The sequence below is a fragment of the Channa argus genome, chromosome 5, assembly GCF_033026475.1.
Source record: "Channa argus isolate prfri chromosome 5, Channa argus male v1.0, whole genome shotgun sequence".
NCBI classification, from domain to species: domain Eukaryota; kingdom Metazoa; phylum Chordata; class Actinopteri; order Anabantiformes; family Channidae; genus Channa; species Channa argus.
This window is the reverse complement of record NC_090201.1, coordinates 3,046,151-3,070,353: the sequence shown is the minus strand read 5'-3', so window position 1 is coordinate 3,070,353 and position 24,203 is coordinate 3,046,151. Positions and strand designations below refer to the sequence as shown.

General features: G+C 39.2%; 1 protein-coding gene across 5 annotated transcripts in view; it reads right to left on the bottom strand.

The window, feature by feature from the left end:
• Positions 1-20: 20 nt before the first annotated feature.
• Positions 21-24,203, bottom strand: part of cadpsa (Ca2+-dependent activator protein for secretion a) — a 183,881-nt gene continuing 159,698 nt past the window's right edge. For all 5 annotated transcript variants that reach the window (XM_067505309.1, XM_067505313.1, XM_067505310.1 and 2 more), the window contains 2 exons: positions 5,042-5,146; positions 21-3,482 (listed from right to left, as the gene is read on the bottom strand). In XM_067505309.1, coding sequence (XP_067361410.1) covers positions 3,309-3,482; positions 5,042-5,146 — 279 coding nt within the window. In that variant the 3' untranslated portion in view covers positions 21-3,308. The remainder of the gene's footprint in view (positions 3,483-5,041; positions 5,147-24,203) is intronic.

Sequence of the window (24,203 nt, the reverse complement as noted above, 5' to 3'; positions counted from 1 at the left end):
ACAACTGCACAAAAAAGAACTGCAATGGAGGACAGAATAATTCTTTCCCTGGTAAAACCGCATTTACAGTAGTTGGTCCGATACCAGTATGCAGAAAGAAAGGGATGTGTAAGTGAACAAGCTCTCCAACACCTTTCCGAATCTTTGCTGCAGTTGCACTACCTCTACTGTCTAATGTGTATCAGTTTATGAAACATCCATGTAATGTTTGTGCACCAGCAAGTGGCACCAACTAGTTAAAGAACGACTACTTGGCCATAGGAAGTGTAGAGGCACTGTTAAGACATTTTAATATGTTGGTAATAAGTGTTCGCCTTCTTACCCAGAGTCAGAGCAGATGATGAAAATCAGTTACATAGTTAGTTTAGCATCTTTGTGCTTTGGTGCAATATGAATCTCCAGTGAGAGGCTGCAACATTAACATCTTTACAACTAAACTGCAAATGCAAATCATTTTTGTGGGTCATTTAATTGCAACCAGTAATCTATTAACACATTAAGGATGTGTTGAAATTTAACATAAATTGCAACTTGCACACATACTTATACTGAACATAAAAATGAAATGTTCCCCGACAACATGTTGTTCTGCCAAAATGTTTAATCAACATCCAGTTTTTCTGAACACAGTGACATTTTTCTGGTTATATTTAGCCACTCACAACAATTGGTTAGGGTTAGAGAGAGACTGTGGTTTGACGGTCAAGTGTTTTTATTAGCCTTCAATTAAAACCCACAATCTTCCTCTTTCTCCACAGTACTCTTGTTGCCTAAATAATGTTCTCAACAAAACCATGTTTGCATTTCAGTTACATGGAAGCCATCATTTTTAGGAGACAGTGTGGAGCTGGGAGAAGGGCTTGCTTATTTAGCAGACACACTGAATGTACCTATACACAATGTTTACGACCATGTTTTCCTTTTTTATTGCGAGTGTTGCTGAAACTTCGCAAAATTGTGGATGGACATGACACAGGATAAACATCCAGATCAGCTTATTTAAAAATCAAAGCTCCGTGCAAGCAGACATGGGGGAAATGTAACGATGTAACAACTTTTATTAATGTTAGTGACATCGTTGTGTTATTTAGTTATCATTCAGTTTTAAAGACTTTTCCACAATCCCAATGGGGGAAAGCCACACGCAAAATTATTGTAGCTTTATGGTAAATGGTCTCCGCTTATCTAGTCTTTTGTACCTATTGGTACTCAAAGCACTTGTTCTTATTTACCCATTTGCACTCACAATCACACACACATTCATTGACATGTGACCAGAGGAACCGGGGATTGAACCCACAAACGTGAGATTGGCAGATAACCCCTCTACCTTCCTGTGCCACAGTCGCTTTAGTCAAAAATGACCAGTGGTTTTTAAATTAATCTACTGATTACTTATTACTTCAACACTAAACATTATTAACGACAATATTTTTTTCCAAATCCGCATATTACACATAATGTAAAAGGCAAGACAGTGATCCATTTGCTTAAGGACATTTAACAATGTGAAAGGTTGTTTTACATCTATTTTGTGAGTTCAATTAAAACATTACTAATAGACTGATGATCTGAGTTGCAAATTCAGCACAATAATTACTGCATGCAGCATCCATGCAGTTTTAAATATCCGATTGATTGAAGAATAAAAGTCAGTGAAAAAGCTTGACCCTGATCTGTTTGGCATATTCTGTAGTCTTAATTAATAGATTGATAGGAAAAATTTGTTGCATCTCATTTTAGTGTTATACTAAGTTATATTTTTAATATATTATTCTTTGAGCAAATTATTTAATTTCTATTTTCTAAGTATTTTAGAAAACCCGTAGTTTTCATTTTAATGTACATTGCTAACTTGATCCAGTAATGTCACTGTATCCAGATCCAACATGTGCTGTTTTGAAAGTGACATAAAAACTTCCAACCTGTAAAATTGCCGGGGCAACTTTTATTTATAAAGTGACCATGGTGGAGATTCAGACATGAAGCCAGCATCTTCCCGAACACTCAGTGGCTGTCAGACTAATGAAAAGGAGTGCTGGGAGAGACTTTAGACTAACTTGACAGTAAATATTTGTTTAACTTTTATGAAAGCGCTCTCATATGACACTAGGTAAAAAGGCAAACAATGGGACTAAAATGATAAATGCTTTCTTGATACTGTATGTAAACATTTAAGAGTTTTAGTCATTTTTGACACTATGTTGAATGAAAATTACTATTTTTGTTCACCAGTGAACTTTCGTATTAATGAAGTATTGTGTTTTTAATTTGCTTTGTGACAGTTTTTCTCACCTTTAAAGAAACATCAAAAAAAAAATCAAAAAAAGCAGCCTGAGAACAGATGCAAACTGTCACATAATGCCACGGATTTTATTGTTGAGAAATTGTGCGGATCTGATGCAAAGACAGCAGTTTGATACCATTACACAGCCTTTACAACAATGCAACAGCTGCACATTATTTTAGCCTAACGTAAAGATATGTAACTTATAAAGTACGATGTTCATAAACTTGGGAACAAAATGGTCATCCATATTGCTTAAGAACGTTCAGGAGTAAGTGTAGAAACGTGTTGACTGTGTTTTTGATTGGTCTGTCTGATCTTCAATCAACCAGAAGTCATAATTTCTAAGTCTTTTTAAATGCATTTTAACTTCAACTGTGTTATTATGATCATGCTTTTGTTGGCAGGACATGTTTATAGGTTTTATATATAAATCTATCACTTAAGTGTGTCATTGGTTCTTTCCTATCACAGATACCAAAATAGACAGTGCTCTACTGTATGTAGTTTTCAGAATGTGAAAGAGAAATCATGGCGAACAAACAATAGCAGACTGTAGACATTTTCGGTTGCATAACATGAAGCTACAACAACATACAGTATTTTCCATGCCTTTGAAAGACTGACACCATGTAGATGCAATCACTTGACTTCCTCATCATCTTATTTATTAAGATGTTTCTTTTTTTTTTTTTTTTTTTTGGTGGGTGACTTCATTCACATTTGTGCTTAACTCAAATACTCCTGTTTTGTTTTGTCCTATTTTTTTTTCTTTAGGTATTCTGGAAACAATCAGATTTGATATAATGTAAGACCCCTGTCTTCAGTGAACTTTACTAGTTATGTACTAATTGTGACAGAAACATAGAACTCGTACAAAGATTGAAAAGCTGACAAAGTACATGATGGAGGGAACAAGTTAGGTCAATCTGTTTTACCCTCATGCAAGGGCTGCATGGGTTTTCAGGCAGTATGGCGCTCACCTTATTAAAAGCTAAATTATTGTTCTTGTGTCCTTGATCTAGTTATCATTGTCCTCTTCATCGCTGTCCTTCATGGAAATGCCTTGCAACCCCCCTTCCCGCACTGAGGCAGTAGCTTCCTCCAAGGTCAGACGGTTTCTCACGGTTTCATACATCTTAGTGTTTAATGTGGAGTCCAGCACCCCTTGAAGGCGGAAGTCACGGTACTTTTTCTGTCACAAACAATAGAATCAGAAATCAATGGCAAAGGCGTTTAACAAAATCACCCTACAGTTTCTAGGAAAAACATGGTGTTGATGCCTTTATTCAGAAGATACTTGTAGGCATAGTAGGTCAAGAACCACCTTCTACCTGGTTCAACTGTAACCTATTGATTGCATTTAGAACAGGACAGGTTTTGACTCTCCCCCTCTTTACTAGTTCAACAGCTATAAATGTGATCCGGTGGATCCTTAAATAACTCGTTCCCTTGACGGCTGTCAGCTTCCAGTCATTAGGACTCATTTCATACTTGTCTGCAATCTTTTTGGGAACAAAGACAAATATGAGGTTCCAATGATTCACTAGTAGGTTAACATTAATAATAATGAGATTTTTACTACTTAATTTTAATAGACCAAATGATTGGTTGGAGCTGTTTAGGCGCCAACCAATCGCATCTTGACATTAATAGCCTACAGCAGCAATTGCACTGTAAGGCATTTTACCACAACACAAATATGCTATACCTCTGAAAAAAATCATTAGTCTAGGGGGATTTGTTTTATCGGTGCATTCCTGAATACAGACTCAATACAGAGTCCAGAAAAGGGGCCAGTATGAAAGTGGTGGTTTAGCTTGACAATGAGTACCACTTCAAGCACTGAGTATAACCTAAAACATGATCAGATTTTGATGAAGGCAGACCGTTTAACAAACAAGACCAACGGTTACCTTTATTATTGTATTTATTGTGTAAAATCCAGTCTTAAATATTTGTGTTTGGTTAATTTGAACGAATTGAATGAAACAATTGAAATAAGAATCAGGTGTTTTAATCTATGGCAGGGAAATCAGGTGTGGATCTGGGAGGTCCTGTCTTATTTAAAGAAGAGAAAGCTGGGTTTTCACTATTAAAGTCTGATCTTGACAAGACAGATTGGTAATATTGCGTCATGGCTGAAACAACAGAGACTTTTGGAAAGCTTAAAGAGACAAGTTGTTGATGAAGAGGATAAAGACCAAGAGCAAGGTGTAGAATAGTCCAGGAAGTTGTAAAAAAAAAAAAAAAAAACCCTGGGTAACATTTAGGAAACTAAAGCCCTTCTTTATTGTGGTTAACATCGAGGTTTGTCTGCTATCAGGATGTCATTGCACAACAATGGAGCATGTCGTACATGGGGTATGTTTTTTGTAAATTACTAATAAGTGCTGATGTATCATTATGGGTTAACCACCTCTCTGCACATGTTTTCCCATAATTACGATAATCCGGCCAATACTTGCACTTTTACTTGAGTATTGAGTTTGTGTACTTCTACCACTTCTGCATATAGCGTATCACATTTTGCAGTGTGTGTGGCTGTGTAGCTGCAGACTCCTCAGGGCAGGGTGGCCATGCTTGTCCTCATGGCATTCTCAAGACCACCAGTAGTATTGTTGTGGCTGATATATGAGTTACAAAATGTCTAACTTTGTAATTGTTTCTTGAAAATATTAATGTTAGTTTAGTGAAACGTTTTGCTTGTGTTTAGATACGTGGTTTAGAAAGATACAAAAAGTTGTTTCTCACCTTGACAATCCTGATGAGAATTTTTAGCTGATAAATGTGGAGCTGAAGGTCCATACGGTCAGTCAGCCACGTTCCTATAAGGTTCATAGTGCTGGTGTACCATTGCTGTAAAGCAAACACACAATACATATTATATAAATTTAATGATATATATTTCAAAACTCTGTAATCTGTAATCCTCTGTCCCACTTATAGTGTATGAAGAAGTCATTGCCATCCTTGCATTGTATGACTGACAATGAGTTTCCTTGTGGATGTGAGGCGGACTGCCAAAGCTGACAAATCCTTAGCACAGAAGTCTGAAGATGTTTGTGTCGTGTGGGCTTCACTACGTCACTGAGCCTGAGCATAGATACCAAATCCACATATAAAGCAGGGGGCTGCTGCAGTTCAGAGATGCCTACATCTTCTTGCCTCAGTCCCGATAGAAGACACTGTCCACACTTGTTCTTGGGAGCCCCTGAACAGTCCAGCAGGCACATTCAACCTTCTTTAATTTAAAAAACTTATTTGTGTGTCTGTGTGATATAAAATACATTTTCAAGGTGAGAATTATTTGTTTTACTAAGAAATTCTTTATTGCAATGTCACATAGCCTGTAGTTCTAGTTGACTGAATCTGATGCTCTACTACACATAGTGCTGGTTGTGTTTACTGATGTAAACTGACCATCTTTGCCTTGTGTTGGTGAATAAGGTTAATAAAGTCCCCTTTGTGAAGTTTGCTAAACCAAAGAGGGCTTTTTGCCAGAGGGAGGGAAAGTGTGTTAGAACTTTTTCCAATTCAGAAAAACAAATTGGAAAAACTATTTGGAGCAACTTAATATTAATGGGCAGTCAACTTAAAATCATTTGTTTATAATGCCAGTAATTAGGTGGATGCTAAATACAACTCAAAGTTGTTGTTTTTTTTGTTTTTACCATTTTATTTTATTTTTTTAGACTGAAGATGTAGTCAAGTGGACCCCTGAAAGCTCCAGCAGCCTATGAGTCATCAGATAATTTGAATCTTAAAGCAGACTAAAGCTTTTAGCAGATGCTCTTTGGTAAGAAGCTCTTTAGGAATAGTCAAAAAAAAGGAAAAGGAAAAGTCAATTTAGCAATGACTTGTTTGAAAAATATAGTTTGTCAGTGCATTGAAACACAAATAGGTGTGAGAGAGTTTATGTTGTAGATGTTGGAAATCCTTAGTTTTCTTACATTAGCATCACAGTCAGTGTTGTTTTTGAACACACCAGAGCTCCATTCATTTGATGCACTAATGTTCAGACACAAGACTTCTTTTACTCTGTAAGGCCCTGAAGGACCATACAGAGCATACTGAATGTATGTAGTTGCAAATGGAGCTCCTTTGAATATAAATACTACAGACCTAATTTAATCTGTAATATCATGTGACGTAAGTGTGGTTGCATGTGACCATGGAAGACTGTTACATTGGATAAGATTTAATATTTTTTTATATCTTGTAAAATTAACTTTGGGGAAAAAAATTTGCAAATTCTTCATTAAAAACCTGGAACTAAACCTAGACTAATTTTTTTGCCGCTAATTTGATGTAAAAATAACAAAACAAATCCAAGACTGTGACCAAGCGTTTGATTTCAATACCAGCCAGCCCCTTACTATTACTTGTCATTTACACAGGTGTCACGGGCTTCAACCTTGAAATTCACAAACTACTGCATTTAGATCTGGCTTCTGTAAAGATCTACCACTGCAAGGCACAGTGAGCTCAAAGAACAGCGACCATGGTGAAACTGAGCCGAAAGGCTGCAGATGTTTCTCTGTGGGCCCTGGCTGTTGCCGTTCTAATTGATAGATAATGAGAAGCGCTGGTTGATACTAATAGAAGCAGACTGACTTTCAACAGTCAGGGTCAGAGCAGAATGGATGGGGGGGCTGTAGAAAAATGATTAGAGAAACAGAGGAGGAAGGGAATCGAAGTGTCTCTGCGTGTTGTGTGTGTTTTTTTTTAGGGAAGATGAGCTTCCAAGGGGTAACTTTTAAGTTGTGCAAGATTTTTCTAAACAACTGCGTTAGCATACTCATATAGTGTGAGCTTAACTATTTTATCAAGTACAAAGTCAAATGTGTAATTTATTCATTGCAAAATGGTTTTATGTTTACTGACAATGATAAAAAAATATTTTAATATTTATGCTGTATAGAAACAATTAAGACATATAAGAACAGAAAAAAAGCAATGTTCTGAATAAATTCTTCATCAAAATATACATTATAAGCATAAAGGCCATCCATTCAAAAAAAAAGAGGAAACTAATGCTTCTCCATTTACATTTACATGTAGGAAGCCATTTGTCAGATGCCTTTATCCAAAGCGACTTAAAAGTGAGGTACAAAGCAGCAGAAATTAGATCAAGGAGGAAACATTAAAGCAAAGTCTTATGAGAAGTGTTTCCATTCATGAGATATAAATGCATGAAAGAACAGATACAATTTTAGTTTTTTAAAGTTAAAGGATGCCTTCACTGATATTGAACTTGCTTCTTTTGGGTCTAGTTTGAGTAGCACATGTAAATGAATGCCATTAAAGTTTCCTCCGACTTCGACTACTTGATAACGTTTGTAATCATGGTCAACCTGCTTTTTGACAGCTCTCCCAGATGATCATCTAAACTGCTAATGATGAAAAGCTCAACCAAGTGATGTCATTTGGCTAGAATTGGAGAAATATTTTAATAGAGTGAAGGCAGAGGGAAGTTTAAAAGTATTAATTTACAATTTACACACTAAACAAAAGTCATAGAAAGCAAGTTGAAAATTGGTGAAGTCGCCCTTTAAGTGCGTAGGAAGTTGTTTAAGAATGTGGTTTTCAGTAGTTTTGTTTAATATGGTGAGTGAGGTTGATGAGCGTGCAGAGTTTTGAAGCAAGTTTCCACCTTTGTGGGATCCCTGAGCTAAAGAGTTTTGCTTTGGAACTTTTGTGTGGTGATGGGACCACCAAACATCTTTCCATTGCAGAGTGCAGTGGACAGTAAGGATTGTAAACCTGAATAAGGCAGTTGAGGTAGGCAGAAGCGGTTGAGGTGACCACTCTGCAGGCAAGTGGGCAGCTATAGAAAGCCAGTGTTGAGATCTGAACAGTGGTGTGACATGTGCGTTTTGGCTTATTAAAAATGAGACATGCTGCCACATTTTGGATTATCTGGAACGGTTTGACTGTGCATGGTGGTAGCTCCATCAGCATGGTTTGCAGTAATCAAGACTAAATTTCAACAAAGCCTTCACAATGAGTTGGATTCTCCAGAGAATTAAAAGGTTTGTGTGTGAATGGTGGCACTGTGGTGCTGATCTTTGTCGTACATGCTGTATATGAACAAAAACATTGGTTTGTTGTTTGATCTTTGTTTAGTGATTGAAATGTGATTTCCTCAGTGAAATCTTCTTGTGTTTTGTCCTGCATTCTGCACCATATACTTTGAGAACTGGATAGTGGATTAAATCATGGCATCCATTCATTTCTATTAAATTCCGTTGGTGGCATAAAAACTGCAAAAAAAAAAAAAAAGTAATTCTTTCAGATTTCCTAAAAGTTATCCACATGAATCAAATGCTTCTCCTTTTTGGGCCCATAGACCACACTCCACGGCGTCATGAATAGGGATAATAATAAATAAAAAATAATAAGAATAAAAATAAAATAATGTAACAGCTCTTCTAGATTTTACTAATGATATTGGATGAAATAGATCAAATTCTGTAAAGAACTAAAACTATAGCAGTTTGTCCACTTGCCGAAACCTGGGAACTTATTCGGGACGATCTACTTGGACATCACCCTGACCTAAACCAAACGGAGAGCTCCAGTAGGTTAGAATGTTACTTTAACTGACTTCCATCTCCTGTAGCATGCTACATTTAATAAAGGGAATCTCTGCATAATGTCCAGACCTGATTCTCTTGACATTATTTGATGTTCAAATAGTGGAAATGGCTTGTGTCTGGTTGCTGTTGTTTTTAACAAGTGGTTAATATTTTAATTCACAAAAGAAGATATGTATCGACTATGTAAGTGTGGTGGGTTTTGTGATGATTAGTGGCAAGGGCAATATTCTTTGTTGTACATATGCAAGCAAAAAGAAGATACGTGTCAGACATGGTGGATGAAAAGCAAAAGAAACCCAGATATACACCAACTGATGACTTGGGGTGGTAATAATACTGTGAAGACACAATAACTGCCAAACAACGTCTGATTGAGTTCAGTGTTGGAAATGTGTATACATCTTTGATATGTTGCAGGATGGTAGAGCAGCCATCCACCAACCCCTCATTTGTTGGTTCCATCCCCGGCTCCTCCAGTCACATGTCAAATTGTCCTTGAATGAGCCCCAACTTAGTTGTGAGCGTTGGCCAGCTGCATAGCAGCCCCCCCATTGGTGTGTGTGTGTGTGTGACTGTGAGTGCAAATGGGTAATTGAGTAATTTGAGTACCAATAGGTAGAAAAGCGCTATATAGGTGCAGACCATTTATAGGAGTAAAAGTTTGTGTTTTGGGGCTAATCATCATAATCATCATAATTATTCTGTCAATAATGTGAATTGCCGGTCCAAACTTAAGAAGCCAAAGTCTGCTTTGATCACATTTCAGACCTGTAGAGGCCATAAGAAGTAAAAGAGAGCAGATACATGTAGGTCAAGCTCAGTCAGTGGAAGATGGCTGAAAGAGAAAATGGCTGTGCTGAGGCAGTGCTGGGGTGAATCAGTGAGGCGACCTGGTGCCAGCAGCTTCTTATCTGTCGCTGTGTGCCTGTGAAGGCTTCGGCATGGCAGCAGGCCTGTGATCTCGCCCCGAGCATAACCCCTGCTGGGAGGCCAGGCCTGGAGTGACAGATCCACTGACTGGCTGTTCTCCCTTTTTCTATCATTCACTCCTCCTTCACTTCTCCTTTTTCTTTAGACTTTGCACCATTCCACACTGATCCTATCTGCAGCCATTTTTGCAGCAGCCATTTTGTGCCCTGTTGTGCTTTACTCTCATTTTATATAAAAGAGGCTTGACAGTTAAATCACAAGTCTCCTTGCTGCCACGACTGGCATTTTGGAGGTCTGTCAGGGACATCTTGTGCACACATAATGCCTGCGATTTTCCTCAACTTTAAGATTTTTTTAATGCCAGTTTGAATGTCATACTAGTGGCATCATTAAAAAAAATCAAAGTGAGTGTTGATCCATCAGAAGATATCTGCCGGACTGGTTTTCATTCTATTACAACATCTAATTCAAGAAAGTTAATCCGAGTGTAGAGCAACTACATTTTAAAGCCCTTTTATGCAAACTTTTGATTTATGTTTCTGGAGTGTATATAAAAGTAACCTTTTAGAAAATATTGCATTTCCCCATCCTTCACATATGCAGTAGGGCAGAGGTGTCAAACTCAATTGCACAGGGGGCCAAAACTCAAAACCCACTTTAGGTCACGGGCCAAACAGGATAAACATTTATTGAACACGCTAAAACTGAACATAAATATGAATAAAAACAGACAGGAATATTATTCCACAAAAAATAAACTTAAACTTTATATAACTTAAAATACTTCCCCATGTGCTCTTAAATGCTCCCCATCAAAATATCCCTTGTCAAAATCACACAAGTTATAACTATGAACATGCCGCAAAAAAAACTATGCAACTATGAATTTTTCCGCAAAAGTAAAAATTTTAAATCGAAACATACAGTTTTCTTTGCTTTTGTGCCATTTTATAAAAAATAAACTTAAACTTTAAATATCTTTAAAAATTTTGCTCTTCATAAAAGAAACTCCTGTCAAAATCATACAAATTCAAAATATGAGCATGGTCCAAAGAACCCTGGAAATATAAATAAAGTTTGTGCTTTTCTATTTCTTTACTACTTTGTCAGAGCTGGATGCTTGGCATCTTTTCTTGGCAACAATTTCGTTTAGGTTTGGTGTGAGGTTCAGTTTTGCGGAGATTCTCAGGATGGACTGCAGGTGTTCATCCGTGAGACGACTCCTGTTTGCTGTTTTGTTAATCTTCTTCACTGAGAACAGCTTCTCACACAGATATGTGCTTCCAAACATGCACAAGGTTTCAGGAATGGAACAAATAAACTGTGAGGGCCCTGCAGTGTTGAACTTTGCCTTTAGTGTCCCATTACACGGCAGCTCTATCAGCTCAATCTGAATCTGTACAGGTGCACGTCGACGGCAAATGGGTTGCAAAGCAGCTCAAATTCTTTTTGTTCTTAAAAGTCTCCAAGAACAAGAACTGTAGCTCAGTTGGTAAAGAAGTCATCCACGGACCATCCACAGGGTCAGTGGTTTGATCCCCAGTCCCAGCTATATGTCGAGGTGTCTCTGGGCAAGACATTGAACCCCTAACAGCCCATTCCCATCCCCAGCTGTGCAGCGCCGGTAGAAATTGGGGAGGGTTGCGTCAGAAAGGGCATCCAGCGTAAAAACTGTGCCAAATCAACATGCGGACAATCATCCACTGTGGCGACCGTGAACTCACGGGATAAGCTGAAAGGTTATTATTATTTGTCAGTTTGTAGGTTGAAACTGTCAGAAAGGTGTACTGTGTTGGCCAAAACATTAGAACCACCTCTTCTTATAATGCACTTCAGTACGACTCCACTACCTACTTTGATCTCGATAATAACACATACACACTTAAACACATAGTAGAATTATCACCTTTCTGACATTTTAAGCCTAGAAACTGAGAAATTATAACCTTGTTAACGTAGCATTCATGGCACAGTTGCTGTATTGGATTGCATTAAATTGATGGTCATAATTATGTCTGTGTATAACACCAGTAATAATAGTGTTGCAGATTTCAAACTTTGGTTCATTCTACCTACACATAAGCTGTGTTGTGTTCACTGTTTTCTTAATATAAAATCACCTCATTTTATTGTTTTGCAGTTATTGTTATTGTTATAGTTACTGCAGTTTAGTCTCATGTCTGTTCAGACTCATATTCTGAGATGTTCCTTTGATTTCACACTCAAGACGGCTACAGATGTGTGGTCACAACAAAATTTAATCCGCTCATCTTTGAAGTCAACTAGGTGCTTGTGCCAAATGTGTTTAATATAATCATACACTGGAATTCAAATTATAAATACAAATGATTTTTCTAACTATGTAAAGGAGAGCACTTCCCTCTGTACTACTGTTCTCAGGGTGCAGAGCTTCCTGCCAAGCTAATTCAGCCTCGAATGAGCTTCCCTGGTAATATGGTTGGGGATAGGAACTAATGAGGATGAAGATTGATGGGCAGCTTGTATGAAGCCTGAGAGAAAGAGGTCAGGGTTGTAGGCAAGAGCCAAAAGTACGTACATATGTACTGACTTTCATATGTGATCGTGCTCAAATGCACACACTTTTATGAGTTAAGTTGTTTGGCCACTTATGTGCAACTTAGATTACAAGTGCTATACACCAGGGGCAGCTTGGAGTTCAGTGTCTTGCCAAAGCGCCTTTGACATGTGGCTAAGAGGAACTGGCAATCATATCATCGACCCTGTAATTCTGAACACAGCTGCCTGAGTTCTTATTAGGTCGTAGCTGCAATTTTGAATGTGGGGGAAAAAAATTGGACGTATTTGCTATTGTAACCTGTTCAATGCATATTTTACTTAAAAAATACAACAGGCATTGACTGTACTCTACAGCAAATTGTTATTTATCAGTTATCTTCCCCACACATGCCACAGTACTTCAGTGGATTTAGACTGTCCTACTGTCCTCTCTCCCTTTATGTTATTCGAAACTGACTTTGATGGCATTGAGATTGGGGCCCAGTTAGGGCCATTCCATCTTTGGCAGGATTCCTTGTTCTCCTTGTCACTGAAGACGTTTTTTATGACGGTGGGGTTACTGTCCTGCTAAATAAAAAATGGGCAGCCGTCAGACACCTCCCTGATAGTACTACTTTGTACATGCTGGGAAAGGATATACTGTAAATGGTAAATGGTCCTAGACTGTTTATTTATTAATTTATCGAAAACTAAAGCCCATGTGTACACAGGGAAAACCTAACTATTGTACAAAATAACTCACACTTAAATATTATATATATTATACTGACACTTCCTTCTCTAAAGCCTTCTCACTGTCAACCTGGCTTCTCTGTTCCTGATCATTATCATGGTCAAATTTGAAGTCCAGAGTTTCACGTGCAGTACATGTTGGCTTTTGTGCTGCCACTGACTGAACTATGGGTAAGGCCTCAAAAAAGCTTTATATACCAGAGCATGTGCGAAAGTTTTATGATTGAAACTATGTTGCACTTTTGGTTTTCAATAGGTGTTATTCTCCATAGGTCCCCACTGGGGTTGTCATGGAAGTCAAAAAGGGGCATAAGATGTGTGTGTGTGTGTGCTGCTCAAACGCACCTGCATGTTGAGGTGTGGGAAAGAAGTGTAGAAATGTGCTTGAATTCTGTTTTATACACTACTTGTAGTCTTACCCATGCATTTCCAATCGCTGGTCATTTTTGACTGGGAACACATGGGTGTATACAAGTTACTTAAAACATGAACATTTTTATAAAAATATGTCACATTTATTTTATGTGTGTTGCCATGTGTGAAAAAAGTCATGGAAGCTCATGACAAATGGATGAAATTTATTGCATTTTTTAGAGAGGAAACTTGCTTTGACATGTGTAAGGAGGAGCCAGAGATTGAACAACCTTGGATCGGTGGATGACTGCTCTACCTCCTAAGTACAGTCACCCCGGTATGGCCTAAAACACTTTTAGCAATACTGTAGCTCGCCTTGGGGTCTGGCAAAAGATGCTCCTAAAATTCAACAAACAGTAACAAATTCAAAATGTAACCAGCTGCAGCTATGTCGAAAGTTCAATTAAGATCAAATGATCTAAATCAAAACATCTGCCTTAGCCAGAATGACAAGTGCCATTCAACAGAAATACGGTGTAGTTGCTCAGTACACCCGACTGTGTGAGGTAGAGACAAAAGTATCCCAGCGAGCTGGCAGGAAAAGTTGAAGACACCTCAGGTTTATGTAGATATGCTGTCAGTTTACTGAAAGCTGAGCGAGAGCCAATTGGGAGCACGTTGATTTAAGTTAAACCCGAAGCAAAGTGAGTTTAAGGCGCGACATGAAAATGAAACTAAGTCTCAACTTAGTCGCAGTCTCAGTTTTCTGATTATCTACTACATGTGTTTAACACAGGGTCATCACAAACTGGATCATTACAGTCTTCAAATTACCAATACTCGAATAAAATAAAACAGTACAAAACAAGTTTGCTTGGGTCTGACTGCTTTATCCAGTCCTTTTGCATTACATGCTGATGCTTAGGGACCTGTTTGCGTTGGTGATTGACACACAGAGCTTTCAGTGTAGTACAAAAAACCCTGATGCTTTGACGCCTAAAGCAATGATGATGACGTCTCATAGGGAGGTGGAGGAGGTGGTGAGTAGTACAACAAGACACAGGACTTTTCCACAGGAGATGTTGTGAAATGATGATTGCAACACAACGTGAAGTACGTGTTTGATGTTGTCACTGTATTTAGGGTTTTGTTTTTATGTAATTTATCTTGTCACTTAAACACTAGCCGATGTCTCCTTACCCTGAAGTTCTCTTCTCTAACCCTAATGCAGTTTTTGGGTGTGTTTAAAAAGACAGAGCGTCCTATACTGACGCCAAAGTCTACCTGTGGTGTCAAAATCAGATGCCAATGTTCCCATGGCGCCAAACAGTGGGGCTTCTGGAGTGTCCAGTACTAATGCCAAAGGTATCTATGACGTCAATATGAAATATGAAAGGACATAAAATGGGGCACAATTTGACACCTTAGTAATTGTCATTATCTGATGCTGTGGGACGAAAATGTGTTGTAAATACACAAGACAATCAAATGACACCAAAGTCTGGTTCACCTGGGCCACATTTCTGTATTGTACATAGGCAAAGCTATATAATATAGTACCGGGATCTCTGTGTAAAAAGGGCTATTGTCATTCTGGACATTTCAAACCCATTACAATGTGTACAGTTTTTTGTTGGAGGTACTTTATGCTGAATAAAACTATTGACTGTCTGGTCTCTGGAAACAGCCAACTCCCCAACGTCACTGGACAAGGAATTCCCTTCCTCACATATGCAAATTAGACCCATCTACAGCCCCAAGAAATCGGACAACTCACCTGCCACACAAATGGAGCAATGTCAGCTGTGAAAGGTTGTCAGACTGCCTGCTTTTCACCACATGCATCCTTGGGACTATAGTAGTTTGAGAGGAGAGAGCTTGACAAACCTGACTTCTTTCTCTCACCTCCACTAGAGCAATTTGCTACTGTGTGTGCACTTGTTGGGTTGCAAGCTTTGGACTGTTGCAGAAACTGAAATTGTCAGTTTTCTTGTCTATGCTTTTTCTATGAAACAATGTCTTTAACTTCTGTCACCCTGATCTGTCACTTGACCTTGTTTCAATTGAATCTTTTTTCCTCTATTTACCACCTCATGGTTACTTTAACATGCACATTTTTTTTTGTTTTCTGTTCTTTTGCTTTTAACCCAGTGTCATTTTCTTTCATTCCAAAGAAGTAGACTGGCTGTTTCCTTTGCCCTGACTTTCTTCTCCTTCAAACGGTAAATTTTAGACCATTTCTGGAGCAATCTTTTCCCCTTCTCTGACATGCCACTATCTGAGATCTTCAAACTGCCACTGTACAACTGGCTTCACTTTAAACACTTGGACAAGGTGACAGGACTTTAGGGCAGGGTGAACACATCGTGGCATCCACATCTTCATAAAGTTGAAAGGAACTTGCTGAGCTTGTCAAATGAACAGTGATGGCCCCTCTTGCTTTGTTCCTCTTGGCAGGAACTAACAAAAGAAAATCTTCAGAACAGACGAATACACCCAAGCTCTCTTTTTTAGGCTGCATGGGGATCAGCAGGGGGCTAGCACTTGCTCGCAGCCAAAACAAGCGTAATATGGCTCTGAATACATAATGCTGTAACCCGACAGGGATCAAATCTGTGATATTCTAACGAGTACCATGTGAAGGAAAGGCCTCCATTCCTTCAATCGGCTTATATGTGTGTGTCGGTTTGAGTGTGTTTTGTCACCTCATGACATGCTGATGAACCCCTACCTATACACAAGTGAAATGCACGCCCTGCACAACACCACACACATGCACACACTCCCACATACACACATATAAATCTGCCGGTCCATCCCCCTTTAACCGAGAGCTGGGAGACAGAGCGACCTCCTGCCCCCATCTGACACCAACCAACCAACCAATCCCACCAAAAAACCCCCACCCACTGCCACACATACACAAACCTCGCCTTGAAGCCAGCATTCACACCCAAGTATTCACATGGCACTTGGCAGGGGGGGCCTGCCACCAGCAGGATTTGATGCAAAAAATGGCACACCTCTCCTTCTCCCCCTCCGTATCCACCTACTCGCCTCCTTCGTGACCCTTTTGCATATATTTCTGTAGTGTCTTTGAACGGAACTGGCCTTTTTAGATGCGATGGGGAAAAGACACACAAACCTTGTGGCTTACATTTACACGTTTGCTGTGATGTGCCAGTAATAGCAGACAACTTTTACTTTACTCTCAGAGTACTGAGGAGGACAATCCATGACTTCATCCACACATTTTTCACCTCATTTGTTTCTTATTGCAAAACATAGTAAAATCAAGTGCTACTAGCATGGCGACTACAAGCTGACGGCAACGGCTGCTTCCGTGTTTGTTTTGCTCTAAAGTCGCGCAAGTTTCTGTGTCTGACTGCTCTTCAGAGTAAAATGCCACACTACTGCCACCACTTGTTTGGGGAGCATTTCCACCAGAGCTCTGTTTTCTCCCTGTGCACACAAACAATGCTGAGCCCACAGCCTTAGATTTAAACAGTATGGAGAAGCCGGCTGAGAAAAGCTGTACTATAGTTGAAAGAAAACTGCAGTTTCAGTCTACACGGACAGTCAAATCAGAGAGAGAAATATGTTCCAGATACACCAGAAATGGCATAGAAACTGTCTCAATCCTGAATTTTAAACTTGCACACACACACAAACACACAGAGGAGCAGCAGCAGAGGCAGAAAGAGGCAGAGTCCCAGGTTGCTTGTAATCCCTGTGTACCCCCTGTGGTGAGGCCCCTCCTCAGTTCCAACATTCCTGGCTCTCAGCAGCACAAAGGCTCCTGAGCGGCCCCACAAAGGAGGGCCTCTGACCTAACAAATCGGTTGGCTTTTTAGGGGATTTGTGTGTGTGTGTGTCTTTGTGTGTAGAAACATGCATGCATTTTAAGGTGTTATGGTGTTCACGTGAATTTTTTAAACTCTAATTTTTAATCCTTCCCTCATAGGTAACATTTCACATTTACCATAGGAATCTTATAAATAAAGCACTGTTGTGGCATCAACAACTTTGAGGCTTAACTTAGTTTCAAGTGCCCCGAATATGATGCATGCTGACATGTTAATGGCAAAGCCCATTTTATTGACATTAAACCCTCATAAGTAAAAAAAGTCCAACCTCTTTTAATAATTTTTTTTTTACACCAATTCAGCAAAAAATCCTGTTCAGACATTTTACATAAAACATTTACATAAAAAGTCAAGTGTAGTTTAAAAGGTAAAGTTGATACAGCAAATAAATCTTCTCCTTCTTTTCCTTTGGGCTGTTCCCTGTTAGGGGTCGCCACAGAAAATCATGTGCCTCCATCTAACTCTGTCCTCTCCATCCTCTTCTCTCACACCAACTCCTTCTACCGATATATTCACAGTCTCTCCTCTGAACATGTCCCAACCACCTCAATCTGGCCTCTCTAATTTTATCTCCACAAATAAATACAGTTTTTAAATGTTAAGAGATGTAATATGATAGAGCCGACCAGATTAGCTCCCACTAAAGTAGCAGTGGCTAAAACACTAGCTTATTTCTATGCTAATGACTTTGGATTTACAGTGGACCCTGACTAATCCTTAACAAATCAGCGAAGATTTTGCAAGAGATTGTATGTCATATGCTGAACATGGTTTCCAAATTTCTGTCTGAACCTGATCCAAACCTATTGGTACCAACAGGTGCTGTCACGCTGCTTTGTGTATCCACCCTCTACTGAAGTTGCAGAGAACAGGATTCTTGTTCTTTTAACTGGAGAATATTGATTGTAACTTAATGGCATATAAATGCAGTCAATTTCCTCAAATTGTGTTACTTTATGTTTCTCAATTTCTTATTAAAATGAATGATAACGTGCTTGTTTAGTAATAAAAATAAGTCAACAAAGGAAAAGAAAGATCACAAATAGTCAAGTCATTTATGATAGTAGATAAAAGACACAGAGACATGATTTTGTCCAAATTTTGATGTTGTCTCATAAGATTCTTGAGCAGGAAATTAATCCATCAATCAGCTCACAGATAACAGTCTCCAGACGAAGCAGTTATTTGCCCTGAACAATTGAATATCCTTAGAGAGTCTAATAAAAAGGAAGAGCCGTGGCTGGGTTTCGTGCAAGAAGCCTTTTTAGCATGTAGACTAAATAAAGTCACACAAGTTAAGGAAATCTACTACTCTATACAAAGGAGATTAAAAGTCTTTATTGTCATTGCTACACTAAGACCATGTATGCAAGCTGTGTGTGTGCGAGAGAGAGGGAAAAGGAGAGAAAGAGCATGTCCTGCTGAGACCCAGCTGTGTCTGCAATTAGCAGGAGGCATGGAATGATGATTGCTGGTGCGGCAACACTAATGCCAAGTGACAGGCTTCCTTGTGAAGGAGAAGTAAGGCCATGGAGTGCCATAAAGCAACACTATTTTTTTTTTTCTCAAACACATGTTCTTACACTTGTGTACACACATCCCCTATACAGCACACTCACACAGACAGGGAAAGAAGTGTAAGGCCAGTGGGGTTGGGGTGGCTTTAAATTTGGCTGTAAGACATTATGCACTTTGGACAAAGGACTTGTCTAATCCTACCTGCTCTGCTTTTCAGAGCCCACCGCTGGCCTATTCTAGTCTTGCTCTCCAGCTCAGCAGAGAGGGCCCATTGATGACGACATTGAATTACCATAGTAACACACACAGTAGGTCAGGAACCCCCCCCCCCCCCTTCTAACACAAATCTTCACACCAGCACCACCAGACAACCATCCCTCCAGCTCCAGACTCACCTTGGCAGCAGGACTAAGCTTGACCCTTAAAGAACAAATGGAGTTTTTCCACAGGAGGCCAATGGGACTCTTGTAGTGGATGATGTCATTCCTGAGACAACATCCACATTAATGCAGCTAAATTTGAAAATGCATCTTTCCTCTCTGGCCTCCTAGTAATGCTAAGCTGTCCTTTTAACTGTCAAAAGCGTAGCTTTTCGTGTTTTGTGATCTATTTAAAACCATCTGATTTAATAAAATCAACTAATGATTATAAAACTATAATAGAAAAATCTAAATATAATCAACATTATAAATCCTTCCTAATTGACATTCATTAGACTGAATAAAGAATTAATTTGCCTATCCTGTCCTATAAATCTGACAATGCCGAGCTAAAGTTAAAAATGTGCTCAAAAATGTGATTTGATATGGAGCATTCAAGAAGCTTTATACTGTACAGCCATGTTAGAGTTATATTTTATTTCAGAAGGAAAATACTGTTATATTTCTAGCGTTGAAAGGCGTTCTATGCGATGACATTTGGGCATATGTTGTCATATCTGGTGACATCTTTTTGGAATCCATCCAACCCTTAAGGGTGTTATATTTAAATTCAGATTGTCCAGAACTATGTCAAAAGGAGACGTTTCTGCAAAGCCAAAAGATGCAAAGCAACAAAATTAATGTTATATTCTACATATATGCTATTTACAAAAATAATACAATTGATATGTAACTTTTTTGTAATAAACAACATTCTTATTAGTAAACTTTAATTGAATTACATATTTTTACTAGTTTCTCTTTGAAGAAATTAATTTTACGAATCCTCGATGAATTCTTTGCAAGTTTGCCATTTAAAACATCATAATTCTCAAAAAATGTTAGACCACAACAATAACAAAAAAAAAAAAAAAAAAAACGTCCACAACTTCTGGAGGGAATGAATTACATTTATTATGTAATTTATCTACATGTAAATAGTTTTATGTAACGAAATCTTAATGTGTATTCAACTTTGTACCAATGTTTATGGTTGTTTTAGAGGTAAGACACTGACTATGGTGCCACAATATCCCCAGTTCAAGTCCTGAAGTACTTGAATTTTCTCGTGTCTGGTCTTTACATCAGCATGATCACATTCAGAACACAGTCATGTTAGTTTTCAAATTTGTTTTTCTAGGTACAGCTTCTAGGTACATTTTGTAAAAGATGCATGGTCAGAATAACAAAAGGTAAAAGCAACGTGTGTTTGTGTGTCAGTATAGTCCAGTAAGTACCATAAGCTTAGGGTTCATGATACTCTATCAAACCACTGTTAGGGTATTCTGATGCTGTTGTCAGAAACAGACAGATACAGAACTGAAAAAGAAATGAAAATACCAGAGAGAACAGAATAGACCATTGCCTTCCGGGGTCCCTTTTGGTATCCTCTGGAGATGTTTCTAATGCAATATTATCAGCTCGCTTGTCTACCCTAATGTCTGCCTGATTGCACTTATTGTCATAGGATGTATCTCTGTAATCTCTGTTTCTGACATTCTGTTGTTTGCTCAGTTTTGTAGTTCTTTTGTCGGCACTGAGATGCACCGAGGCACCGAGATTTAGGGAGAGCTGGGTGAGAAGAGATGTATAAGACAGGCTTGTAAATATGGACAAGTTTGAGTGCTTGATGCTTGTGGCCCACCGACCACACCCAGCTCTCCCTGACCACTGGGCACGACAATGAACGCCAAACAACTTCCCATCGCCAGCCGTGCAATGCCAGTGCCAAAACCGTTAAAAATTTGCGAGGGTTGCATCAGGAAGAGCATCCAGCATAAAAATGTGCCAAATCAACATATAATCTGCTGAGGTGACTCTGAACTTATGGGATAAGACAAAAGGCAAAACAAATACAGAATAAAAAAATGTGGTAAGTGTAAGCTCTCTACATTTCCCCCACTGCTTAGCAACATGTTAGTCATAAACTCAGCCATGACAAGTCCACCTAGAACTAGACTTGAAAACTTGAACCACTGATCATATCCCTCAGAAGACATAATCACATGTGCACTGCAGTCCGGTTATGTTCCATATGGTGCTTCTTAAAAAAAACATCCCAACCTGTAGGTTTATTGCCACAACACAAAGCTAGAAGTGACATCTATTTGACTCAAACTGCCAAAGCCTTATTTGAGCTTCAGTCCCTGAGTGTGTATTGAGATCTGTCTGCTTCAAATAAATTAGTCATAGTCACATAATTGTGTCTATAGTATATACTGCTACTCAGTGTTTGAAATGAACACACCCCAAAACAGAGACATTGCTATTGGCTGCATGTACTGCAACCTAGCATGTCAAATTGATTGTCCCATTCAAAAAGTTACCGAATTGTCAAGCCATTGCCATTTCACCATTGTAATAACAAATTTGAGATGTTGCTAGACGTTTGATCAAACAATTTGTTTGAATCATACTGAGGCCTTTAGTTATGTAGTCAGTATGAAAAGGAGGAACCTAATTTGACACATAAACATGTTTTCAAATGTATCTGCCTCAAAGTGGACAGACAAGAAAAGGGCTTTTCACAGAAGCTGAATGGGGCTCAGCATCTTGTACTGGATATTGTCATCCTCTGCCTCTCTCTCTTTCTCTGTTCCTCCTCCTAACATACCAACTTCCTTGAATGAAAAGAGAGGAAGGAGCAGAGGGGCTTTGAATGTTGGACTAAAGTAAAGTTTTTGGCTCAACGAGTTCACATGTCTCAAACTGTTTTGATTGTCTTGGTGACACAAAAGGTGAACTGCGACTACCCATTGACCACTGTATGGGCACAGCTGGGATAGCAACAAAATGGGCTCTGTGGGCATTTCATCATGGCAGCTGGCTTAAGAAGGACTGCTGAGGATCAGGATGGCAGTCAACCACAGGCAAGGCATCGCAGGCGAAAGGTAAATGTTTATCTCAGGTCTGGGTTTCTTTTCAGTCCACCAGTCTAGGTCTTTTACAAAATAGCCGTCTCCTTCTGCCCATAAGTGTCAGTTCAACGGACAAGAGAGAATAAATAAGGAGCGACTTTATAAAAACACTGTGGTTTGGAGAAGGGATGGGTGTATATTTGGGGCAATGGGTGCAGGGGATTGGGGGGTCATGTTGTGAGGAACTAAACAGTTGGAATTACGGTCAGCAACCAGTCATTGAGTAAACATACAATGAGCGACCAAAAAGCTCTGTGGTGGACAATAAAAGGAGAAAAAAGCTGCCAGCTTCAGGCCCTGAGAAAAGTGAGCCATTCTACTCACAAAGAGCCGCTTAGGGGTGGTTTGAGGGAAGGAAAAAGAGGGCTAAAACACTTGTGGGCTTAGGGAACTCTATAGGGGGAGTGAAAATGGAATAAGCCAGCAAGCACTTGAGGGTCCCGCCGAGCACCTGAATGGGATAGAGGGGTGGAGCACCAGAGGGGGGTCTGGGGAAGGTGAATGGCCTTCTTTTTGGGTCCAATTTGTCTCTTTTCACCCCACTCACCCTGCTCCGGCTCTGACAGATGTACAAAGAGGGAGCGGCGCTGGGCCACTCATCCACATACGCCCGTGAGCAGCTGTCACTTTTGTCAGACAAGTTAATCAAACAAATGCCACCGTACCTCCCTTTTTTACAAGGAGGAGGGAAGGTGGGATGGAAGGGGGGTGTAAAGGGGTGATAGAGACCCGAGAGATGACATGTGTGTCCTCAATCAATTCATCCTGCCAGCCCTCATCAATAAACCAGCGGGACCTGACAAAGGAGAAGTCTCCATTAAACTTGCATTTCCCTCCTTTGGGGATGATCAGGGCTTTAGTGTCCTTAGCTGTTTCCTCCCAGCAACATGGTGCTGGGAATGCTCACAGAGGATTTAGACCCAAAAGAAACGAAGCAGGGAAACAAAATGCTCTCTCGCAGTAATTATTAAGAACTCTAAGCTGCTTACAGACTTCATTAAACGGAAGTGAAACCTATTCAGAGCATGTTTTGACAGTCACACACAGTCAGTCCAACCTATCCTGCTTGACTGGCCTTTTTTCATTATCATGCCTTAAAACTATCATTATTTTCCTTCACATTGTCTTGTTATTTCATCCCAATGCAAAAGAGATTACTGACGTGAACATTTCAGTTGTTGATGCAGTCTTGTAGACAAGTTGTGTAGAATAAAGAGAAAACAACATCTGGTTATTGTCTCTCAGATACAGCAAAGTCAATCCTATAGCAATACTTTTTAGAAATCAGCAGCGTTTATTATGCTGCGGGGTAATGTATTCATTTATAAATCACTCTCCATGAATGTGATAGTGTATATGAATGGAAATTTGTGTTTCAGTGGAATTGTGTCTTGATCACATTATTAGAAAAAATGCTGTATGTTAATTTATTTTATTTCAATTAAGGTTTTACATGAGTTAACACAAAATGTTGATATTGAGCATTATTATATCAGACTCTATATCAGAGGATGTATCTTCATTATGATTTTAACCATTTCATCCAACATTAAAAAATATTATTTAAGGATAGTTTAAGGTTAAGGCAAAATTAATAAAAAAATCTCTTGATTGTCATATTATAATTATTTCATTAATTGTGATTCCATGTTCTTGTTCAGCTTAAATTGTAGAAACATATCTTTATTCTTCACTTTTCACACCAAGTAATTGAGAAGAATAAGAAGCATGGCAGCCTGGTTGAGTTAAGTTTGCTTGTTGGCTGAGCTCAGTGTTGATTAAATTGTTCACTTGGCATGGCTGTGGGGCCAGGGGTTCATGACCAGAGACAGCAAAGTGGTGAAGCATCCTCAGACAGTCAAATGGTATGACGGCACCTCCATCACTCATCACTGCTGGCATTCTCCATCAGCACTACGAGCTCCCGACAATCATCAACAAACCAACCTGCCAGTGGTGACGGCAACAGTCTAAAATCCCCAATCTAGCCTAACCCTTCTCTCACTCCGCTCCATCACAGCCATCCAGCCAACAGTAGG